Source organism: Anopheles funestus, chromosome 2RL, assembly GCF_943734845.2.
Source record: "Anopheles funestus chromosome 2RL, idAnoFuneDA-416_04, whole genome shotgun sequence".
NCBI lineage: Eukaryota > Metazoa > Arthropoda > Insecta > Diptera > Culicidae > Anopheles > Anopheles funestus.
In genome coordinates this window covers 54,661,808-54,672,398 of record NC_064598.1, presented here as the reverse complement: position 1 = coordinate 54,672,398, position 10,591 = coordinate 54,661,808, and the positions used below count along the sequence as shown (strand labels likewise).

Below are 10,591 nucleotides of genomic sequence, written 5' to 3'. Positions count from 1 at the left end.
AAATTTATTTCGTCATTGCTCAATGTGATTTTTAAAATCTGACGCCATACGCTATGGCGAGTAAGGGGATAATGAAATACAAACATTTTTCTTTGCCACTGTTTCCGTAATTTGTACAAAAGAAAACATTTCATATTAATTACTTATTCGTTATCCGTAGGTTTCGCGTGGATCGTTTCGACTGGTAGAAAGCGAACTGATCGACAAGTTGGATTTGCTTATAAGTGAAAACAAGGGGGACGATGAATACCGGGAACTGTTCAGCACTATGTAAGTAATCTGGTTTATGCTCTCTCTATCGATTGCCATTTAGACACCAATTGTGTCGATCCATCAAGCACATTTCCACTAATATCATACTGACGTACCGGCTCAATACTAATCACAATTATTAACTCTTCGGTATTAACATTGCGAACATTAAACTGCACCATCACCTTCATCATGATTCATCATCATAATTGGGCATTGTCGTCGTGTTCTGGTTTACATTGTGCTACTACAAATGTGTCCGTATCCGTGTTTCTTCTCTTGTTCGTGCCTATCGCACATATGCGCCCAATCTGTAGGGAGCAACTGTGTCTAGCGTAAGTTTTCACATAACCCTTGGCTTGGTTCCTTACTAAAATCTATATCGCTCACTATCATTGCCTCAAACAGTAGTACATACTGAAAGCTATTTATGATTCACGAGTTAACGTTTTATCCCTTTCGCTTTATATTCCATCGTCTTTTTTATTTCCTTCCAAAAACAACCATTTCGATGCTGTAGACTGTTAGAACGGGTGCAAACGGAAAATCCGTCTTGGCGCGAGTCGGGCATTGCGTTCATCTCCTCCGTCACTCGTCTGCTGGAGCGATTGCTTGATTATCGTAGCGTTATGCAGGGCGATGAGAATCGGGACAAACGTATGACCTGCACGGTCAATTTGCTCAACTTCTACAACGACGAGATCAATCGAAAGGAAATGTACGTACGCTACATCTACAAGCTGTTGGATCTGCATCTGGGTGCGGAAAATTATGTCGAAGCGGGTTTGACGCTGAAGCTGTACGCTGATATGCTATCCTGGGACAGTGAAAATATTTCGGATGAATCGAACGGCCCACGGGAATGGGAACAGAAGGAAAAGATTTATAAAAATGTAACTATTCCGTTTGCTGCTGCCGATGAGACGAGCTTAGAACTGTAGCTCATGCGATTTCTTATTTTGCAGATCATCAGCTATTTCGACAAGGGCAAATGTTGGGAAAAGGGTATCCCACTGTGCAAGGAACTGGCGATGTTTTACGAGCGTAAACGTTTCGATTACAACCGGCTGAGTGATGTGCTGGTGCAGGAAGCTAAATTCTTTCAAAACATACTCACGCAACTGCGCCCAGAGCCGGAATACTTTCGCGTTGGCTACTACGGAACAGGATTTCCATCGTTTGTTAGAGTATGTATTGCTAAGAATTTGATGATTATCTGTCTGTTCCCTTTTTAATTGTTTATCCTTCTTCCTCCATAGAACAAACAATTCATTTATCGTGGACTGGAGTACGAACGGATTGGTGCATTTATACAGCGACTCCAGACCGAATTCCCTACTGCTCTCATTCTGGACAAGAAGCAATATCCACCAGACAGCTCAATATTGAATTCGCCTGAACAACGCTTCCATGTCGTAAATGTACGACCGATCGCCGATCCGTACCATTTGAAAAGTGCCAAAGTGACCGTCCCGGAAAAGATTTCCAAGTACTATGAAGTGAACGACGTTACGCGGTTCCAGTACGATCGCCCTGTACACAAGGGCACGGTTGACAAAGACAATGAATTCAAGTCTCTGTGGATTGTAAGAACAATCTACGAAACGGCTCAACCTTTGCCGGGCATCTTGCGATGGTTTGAAGTCAGCAAGACGTGAGTATTTCGATTGCTTCATTCGAATTTATTTGTCACCGATTGTGTATTAATTCCGTTACCAACCTACCGTCTATTGCAGATCGGAGCATGAGTTAACGCCGGTTGAGTTTGCCTGCGAAACAATTGCTAATGTGAACAAGGAGCTATCCGATCTGATCGTTCAGTATCGTCTTGATCCGAAGCGCAACCTGAACCCGTTCACAATGCGTTTGCAAGGATCGGTGGATGCGAATGTAAACGGTGGCTTCAGCAAATATCAGGATGCTTTCTTTTCGGAGCGCTTCGCCAAATCGACCGAGGGCCGTGACCAAAGTGTGCACGTGCAGCGACTGAAGCGGTTGATATTCGAACAGATGCAAATACTGCGTCAGGCATTGGAACTTCATCGCAGCCTTGCTCCGGAACAGGTGCTCCCGTTGCACAACCGGTTGTCGGAGGCGTTTCTCGAATTGGAGAAGAGCACGTCCGAATGGAAGACCAATATTAACATTCCAACAAAACCACTGCCGCCGCTACCGATTGGTCAACAGCAGCAGCAAGGTGGTGCTAGCGACTCATGTATGGGGCCAAACGGTGGTAAGCTGTCCATGATGAATGGTGGAGCACAAGAGTTGGCTTACTTCCCGGAGGACTATGATGGCACGTACATGTCTGTCAACAAGAAAGCGCTCTCGCTATCAGGAATCGTCCCTATGACAGCGTTGACTTCCTCTCCGGTTCCGCATATTCCTCCACGCGATAGCACCGGTGGCTTGATACTGCCTGCCGTGTGTTCCCCTACGGCTCCACCATTACCGCCGCGTGGCCACACGCCGGACAAGCGTAGTTCCAATCCGATGCCATTTACAGAATACGTAGAGCAGCAACAGCTGCAACAGCACAGTTTGCCGGGGAAGAACCGGCAGAAAAAGTACTCCCTGTACGAAATATCTCTCAACGACAGTGGCAATTACGGTAGTCCGCGAAATCTGAGCGAGTTCAGGCAAGGGTTCTATCGCGATTCGGGCATTTCCACCAGCACCCAGGAATTGAACAATCTCAATGTAGCATCGTCCTCTGGGGCAACAGGTGGACAACACGCAATATCACAGGGAGCAGAAAGTTGTGCCCAAACACCACCACATCAGCACTATCATCAGCCAATGGCAATTCCATCCACCGTAACGCCACACGACGATTACAACATCATCGCAAACGGAAACACTCTGCCGGCAATGGCACAGCCATCGATCCGTGGCCATCAAAAGACGAACTCCAATCCCGAAGCGTACCAAAGCATTCCAATGATGAATTCCGGGTCATCCCCTTCGACCGGTACGGCGCAACCTCCACCACCGCCAATTCCGCCCAAGTCGGCAACGCTGCACCATCAGCACTCCCTACCAGTCGTGAGCATCGGAGCAGGGCCCGCCAATAATAATAATAATAACAATAATAACAGCATTTCCCTCCCCTTCCATTCGCAAGGGGCTCATGCGCAGCAGCATTTACCACAGCCCCACTACCATCACCAGCGCAATCAGTCACTTAACCTGAGCACCAACAGTTCGTCAGATGGGGAGCAGTTAAGCTTGAACGACATCAGCCCAGCACCGCCACCGATGTTTAATGACAATTTTAGCGACTCCTTTAGCGACGATTGTGACAATCCGGTACCGTCCAGCCAACACTCCAAACTGACACCTAGTCCGGGACGCTCGGGAGGATCCGGTGGGGCGGCATGTGTTGGCGCACCGTCCGGTTACAACGCTACGCTTAACGGAACGTCGTCAGGCGATGGAACGTTGGAGCTTAGTTCCATCACAACGACCACCACAACAACCACCATCATTTCCTTACGTCGGGACGATGAAGACGAAATATTTTACTAAAGTTGTGCGCGTAACGGTTAACCTAGAAAATATGGAAAACCGGTACATCCGACCCATTCTCCGTGGGGCTGTTTGGGGAAGAGGAGAAACTTGAGGAATGAAGACTTTTCTACTGATCATTTTTGATCATACGTTGTGAAAGATGATGATATTATAAAAACGAACACGTGTTCAAATGATGAATACGTAGGTTATAAATGTGCAATCTCTATTCTTATGCCGCGCGAGTGCGATATCGTGCCGCGATAAGAAAGCAACTACATACCAACGAGAATTATATTCAGGAACGTCATAAGCAGAACCCACACACATAGGAAGTCGTTTATATTACTGTAAAGTGTAAAGCATGCAAGCTGCTTGCGCTATTTATATATATACAAAGATTACGTGCGGGTGCATATGCATATACGCCCATAATTTAACTGAAAACGAATTCCATACAATGAATCATATACCTCTATACAATTATTCGTACTCCTCCCTTCCGTCACTAATGAAAGGAGGGAGAAATAGTTGGCAGTGACCACTCCCGGACTGCTGTATTTAATCTTTAGACTCTGTAGTTGTATGTGTGTGCGTGTGTGTACAACGTGTGTATGTGTGTGTGTGTATCATTTATTAGAGAGAGTGCAAAAACCATTTGCCAAAAAGGAAAAAAAAACTTTAAACATTAAGTAATACCGTAGCAATATACTGATGTTGAAACACACAACAAATTCTCTCGATAACTTATCTGCTGCCTATACACTGTGGCCAAATGCGATATGAAGAGAAAACCAAATAGAAAGATATTATGGGTGGATTAAGTTAGGTACAATCATGTCTCGTGCTGCGCGGTAGCATTCTTTAAGCAATGGCGGACGGACATTGTGCGGAATAATAAGAACCGAGTGTGATTTCAATCTAGTATTTTTTTTTTATTTAGAAAACAGCAGGATCTGAGCATGGAAATGGAGACGATCGATCGAGGATGTCGCTAGCAAAAGTAGCCCGATGGACAATGTTTATACTATAATTGCTTAATGGTTATTCCCTAGCAGCAGCAGCAGCATATGCATAAATACATAAATAATTACCTCTCGTCTACTCAGCTAGTTACCCCGTTTCCGCATTCTCGTTTTTCCCTACTAGTAATCTACCTAGTCAGTAGTAATGATATAGGAAAACAATCTCTGAATGCTTATTCAGCTCGCATAAGAGCGTAAACATTGAATTTTTATTCGTAATTCGTAAAACAATGTACACAGCATATACGGCAAATTAGTAGAGTGAACGATGTTGAAAAAAGAAAGACAGAAAGAGAGAGAGGGAGAGAGAGAGAGAGAGAGAGAGAGAGAGAGAGAGAGAGAAAGAAACAACATTGCTTGATCCATGTTTTAGTAGACCCAGGTTAGTTTGTACGTGTGACAAGGTGTTTAGCTTCGAGTAGATAATTGACCTTCCTACTACAACAACAACAACAACTACTACTGCTACTATTCGATCTTTATACTGGCGCCATGCACACATAAAATTCAATCTTGATCCTTTTAAGGTAAATACCTAATAAAAAGCAGTGCTACAATAGACGAAATGTATAGCATTTTATTGTTCAGCGCACAGTAAACTGCAAAGTAGAGAAAGAAATTTTGAATAGTAGAACGGTTACCTACTTACAATTCAAGCATATCAGAAGATTTAATTCCGATATGGTTATCGTGGTATGGTTATGGTGGTAGTGCAATATAAATGTTAATATTTTTTTTACTTTATGACTCCTTCAGAAATTTTAAACGGCATTCAACCACTGATCTGATCTTCTTTGGAGTCTTTGGAAAACAAATATCGGAGCAGCACGTGCATTACCATTCTCGTATTAAAACTTCCGAAAAATATACGTTAATAGCTGAGCCAGCACATCTAGCTTTGTCTCAAAAAATATGTTTTGCAATGAAAGTTTCCCTGTGGACATTTTGTATATTTAGTCTTCTCTTATCCAATAGTTCCCTAACAACTCATGACATTTATTGTAGAAGAATTCATTTGGAACATTCAATAAATTTTTAAAAAGACCAAAATCACATCCCACCTGATTCCAGTTTTAATTTCGGCATATGACAAAGTCATCACTTTGTTGTCCATTGCATCGAGGACCACTTTAGGATGAGCCGAATATTCAATGTCTAGGTCATTCTAGGTCAGCGGATGTTAATTCTCGTTGTTGTTTGTCCGTGTGCCAAACTTTGATCCAGCGATCTTAAGTTTCTTCCAATTGTCGCTATTGGTTTCTGATAGTTCACAATCACAGGATGCAAGAATTAAGTTTTTTCTCCTTTTGCGGCCCGTAAAGCTTCAAGAGACCTGGCATTTCTGAGTTTCCTCGACTTTAATTACCCACAGCAGTATGGTCAGTCCTGTGTACTGGGTACGATCGGGATATGAAGTCGTATCTCGTTCTGTGGTGTAAGGCCAACACCGCTTCCACACGTACCATCGGGTCGCGAATCACAACACACCAATTTTTCATAACGCCGAACATGCTTTATTTACCACTCTCTTTAGGTTTTATTGAAAAAAATAGCACAAATAAAACGTTGCTCAGTTTGAAGAAGATTCCACGGAACATCGCCTGGCTGGACATCTGTTGATTCGAAGATAGTTATTCGCTTCTGCAAATGGCGCAAATCGGCAAAGCGATCCATAACTCCCATGCAGCAAACGCTCTTTTCGATGTCTCAGGCGTTCACAGGCAACAGAATGTAAGAACAGAGGAGAAGATCTTCGACCTGTAATATGGAATAGATACGCTGACTATACACCAATACCCAGCCTTTAAAATGCGTAGTACGAGTTCCCCTTGCAATAGCCACAAGGCCTTCCAGAGTACTACTTAGCAGCACATCAAACGATCCTATCAGTTTCGGGTAACAATACTTTGCTTCTTTCAACACGTTCAATGTTAGTTGTTTGCACTGTTTACTGTTTTATTTCAACAAAAATACATCTTCTGTTAAATTATGTTTTCGTTTACCTTGTCTCACTTTTACAATTTCGTTTCCTGTTTTGTTATTGTTATTGTATGTTCTGTATATGCGTGCTTTACGCCGTCTTATACATCGTTCAGATTCGGCGGAGCCTAACGCTAGTTTTGATTAGGGTTTTCGTTTTGCTCGGTTTTGTATCCTTCGATCACTACGATTATCGATGTGAATTTTTTATTTTCTGTACACGTTTTTTTTTTTGTAGTAAAGGTTAGGAGTCGCTCCTGAATGCCCAGGCAAACAGCACGTGTGTATGTGTGTGTGTGTTTCACTCTATCGTATTGCGGAACCGTAAACATTCAAATATACATCAGAAGTTGAACGTATGATTAAAAAAAAAACAAATGTTGGCTACTTTCAATAAAGTTACTTTCAATTTCTTACACCGACATTACACATGCATCAAATATGTACCTAAATTCAACTACAATCAACAACTTTAAACAGATTTTCGACTTAAAAAGGTGGAAACCGGCTGTGGACGTATCTTTCCTAACACGTTTAATAGTATTGCAACGTTGATTGACCCCCAATATCAATAAGTATTTGCTGCTGCCAACATTGCCATTTACACCGGCTGTTGCTGCTGCTGCTACTAACTATTGTTTTAACTAACTTCTTGTTTAATATATATATATTTGTAAAGAATGTATATTTTTACAGCTTTCCCACTGCTCACCAGAATAGTAAATGTTTCACACGTTCCACATATACCATGGGTAGGTATTGTATTGATTCGTAAAAAAAATCATCTCAATTTTCTTATATATTCCTCTTAGTGCATTCACTCTTTTCGTTTTTCCTTCTCTCTCTCTATCTCATCCTTCTTCTTTTTTCGCTCTATTGTTTCATCAATTATGTTTTGGCCTTTGTTTATCATACCTTTCAAACAATTACTCTTGCTCCTATCCACTCTACACGATATGTTAGTTTCGATAATAAAAAAAAATCAGTTTATAGTTTCATCGTTTATAGGTTTTCCGCTTTTCTGTTTTTTTTTCTCTTCTCTTTAATCTAGTGTTTGCCATTTTCAGTTATTCTTCGTGACATGAAAATCACATTATTGTCGTTACGCATTTTGGTGTTGCCCCAACCAACCAAAAACAATGCCTTCACGACTGCACACTTGCACTGCACTAATTGCACTAATTTCACGGACTCATTCAACTAACGAAATCAGAAAGAGAATCACACAACTTCGTGCGAGAGACAGAGAGAGATAGTTCGGATTTTAAAGCAATAAATTAGTAACAGTGTTGATAATAACGTATGTAATCGCTTCGATCGGTGTGTGGTCTAAACAGCTGGAAGTGAATCTTGTTGTTGTATTTTATACGAATTAGAATTGCTTCGCTGCATACTGCGCCGATACAGTAAGCTTAACTATCCATTTGCTGTGTAATGAATGAATTAACTAAACAAAAGCCATCAAAAGAAAACTACAATGTCGAAGAACAATAAAACAATGCAACAAAGTGTTGATAATAAAAAGCGGAAGACTATTAATACTCAAATCGGAACGGAATTATAGTACAGAGTCAAATGCATTCTACAGCAGTTGCGTTATCATCGTCTCATGGACACATCATACCCTTTCGGAGTTACTAGTTTTAACTTAATGCCTGCCAGACCACAAGGAATGCACTATCGCTGAGGGTAGGGAAATAGATACCGCTGCCGTGCGCGCATTAATCACTTCACTTAACTAACGTGGTGCAAAACGTGTAACATAATTGCTGGAAGCAGAAAAGCGCCAAGATGTGTGTGTGTGTGTGTGCGTTAAATGTAGTAAACAGTGCTGGAATGGGTAAACAGTTCAACAGATAACTTTTAAAAATTATTAGCTACTCTGGTTCCCGAGCATGCCCGCCACCAGTAATGTTCCCGATGAGTGTGTATTGCGAAAAGGATAAGGAGAAATAAACTTTGTTATAAATACATGTACATGTTTCGTGTGTATGCTTTTCTACCTTGGCTAACAACATAACATAACGCGCGCTCCATTCATCCGGTTTCCCTTTTTTTTCGTTAATGACTCCTGTTTACGCCCAAAAAGTGCATAAAACGGTGCTTCTTCAATTCGTTACGCTCATTACTCTAATACATGTTCACACAATTCGCTTTTTAACTCGATGTTCTTCTGGTCTTACTATTGGCCATTGTTACGCTTTTTTTGTGCAGAACTTTCATAAGACACATTTATACACCGAGAGACACACATACAAAATGCATACGCGCACAAATATAGTTGAATTGTTTTGTTTTCCTTCTTGCTTTTCTTCTCTTGTAAGCCCTTTTTTTAGCGAAAAATGTTCTCTGTCTCTCTTTCTTTTTGTTTGTTTTTTTTGTTTGTTTTTGCAGTCGGTACTACACAACACAGAATTTCTTTTAGTCGTTTTATATACCCTGTTGATGTTTCTTTTCAACTGTAAATTTTAATTTCTAACCGGTAACGGATTATTCTTATTTTACAATTGATCGTGACATGTTCATACATTGCACAAAGTCGTCCTTTTTTGCTTCGCGGGGCGGGACAAACAATAGACATAAGTAAATAGCTTCAGTACATCGAAGGAATGATCGAAGAGAAAGGGTCAAGAATGCTGTACACAACTCCCATCATTGAAAAGTAAGGTGGAACTGGAAGAGTCAGGATTTAGTATATATGTATGTGTGTTTGTTTGTTTGTTTACATCATTACGGTCGTGTGCTAACTGTTGCTAGCAGGCAGAGAACATTCAATACTGATTATGTTTCGGTAAATGTTCTACTACTTCCGACTTCCGTTGACTGTACCTAATTTAATTTAATGCTCTTTTTGCACTCTATCTAAATATGACTAAATTGCATGGAAAACCTAGACAGAAGTATAACACAAATAATAATATCTTTCGTGTATGTTGTGTAGGCCGCATTGGTTGGAATATGTTTAGTTTGTGGGTGAAAGAGGATCCTACAAAGGGATGACGAAGGATGGAACGAACATATCGATCGAATTCGTATTCGGGTAGGATGGCAAGGAAGTAGATTGAATACCTTTCGCTATTGGTGGGACAGTTGATTGATTGGCGTTGTAGGAGGATTGGACATCTTTCATCGTGCGTATGTATGTGTGTGTATGGTTTGTGTTTGTTTGAATTGCACTATGCACAAATGCATATTGCAATTGTGACCGATCATCGCAATTTTCGTGGCGCTATACTATCACTCATTAGCACAACATGTACGATGACAGTAAGGCAGTCACACTCTTCTTCCGGTGGACGTATATTTCTGCTTTCTGCTTCTGTAGGCCGCACATCATCAACCATATTCCATGGAGGGGTTAGTAGCAAGAGGCCGCCAAACTTTTGGCCAGGCCGGCGTGGGATCATTGAAACGCGTTAAATGCTCCGAAACTTGCACCACCGGTTGGTGTGGACGTGTTATTGCTATTCCCATTCAGAAAGGCACCACCGCCAATACCACCCCCCATCATCAGTCCTACCGCGGCTGGTTGCTGTTGCTGCTGTTGCTGTACGGGCGACATCAAATTAATCGCCATCGGAGCCATTCCTCCGGCACCGTAGGGTGGCTGTGGGCTCAACGTTCCCATTGGCTGGTGTACCGGGCTAGAATGAATGCTTTTCAGCTGATTCATCGAGGGCGCATTCGAGCCACCGACACCGCCTCCAGGCCCACCCCGTCCACCCTTCGCTCCGTTACCGAGCAGATTGTCCAGATCGATATTAATGTTGCCGGCATTCTTCCACGTGGTGCCGACATTTGCAGCAGTGGCAGTTTGCTGCTTA

At 42.0% G+C, this 10,591-nt stretch overlaps 1 protein-coding gene across 15 annotated transcripts in view; it reads left to right on the top strand.

Annotated features, from left to right (window-relative positions):
* The window catches only part of LOC125761079 (dedicator of cytokinesis protein 3), a 49,574-nt gene extending 44,221 nt beyond the window's left edge, over positions 1–5,353 (top strand). For 13 of the 15 annotated variants that reach the window (XM_049421881.1, XM_049421885.1, XM_049421879.1 and 10 more), the window contains 6 exons: positions 161–270; positions 570–587; positions 773–1,145; positions 1,218–1,439; positions 1,512–1,906; positions 1,989–5,353. In XM_049421881.1, coding sequence (XP_049277838.1) covers positions 161–270; positions 570–587; positions 773–1,145; positions 1,218–1,439; positions 1,512–1,906; positions 1,989–3,780 — 2,910 coding nt within the window. In that variant the 3' untranslated portion in view covers positions 3,781–5,353. The remainder of the gene's footprint in view (positions 1–160; positions 271–569; positions 588–772; positions 1,146–1,217; positions 1,440–1,511; positions 1,907–1,988) is intronic. The other 2 variants (XM_049421890.1, XM_049421888.1) reach the window with 2 other exon arrangements.
* Positions 5,354–10,591: the final 5,238 nt, after the last annotated feature.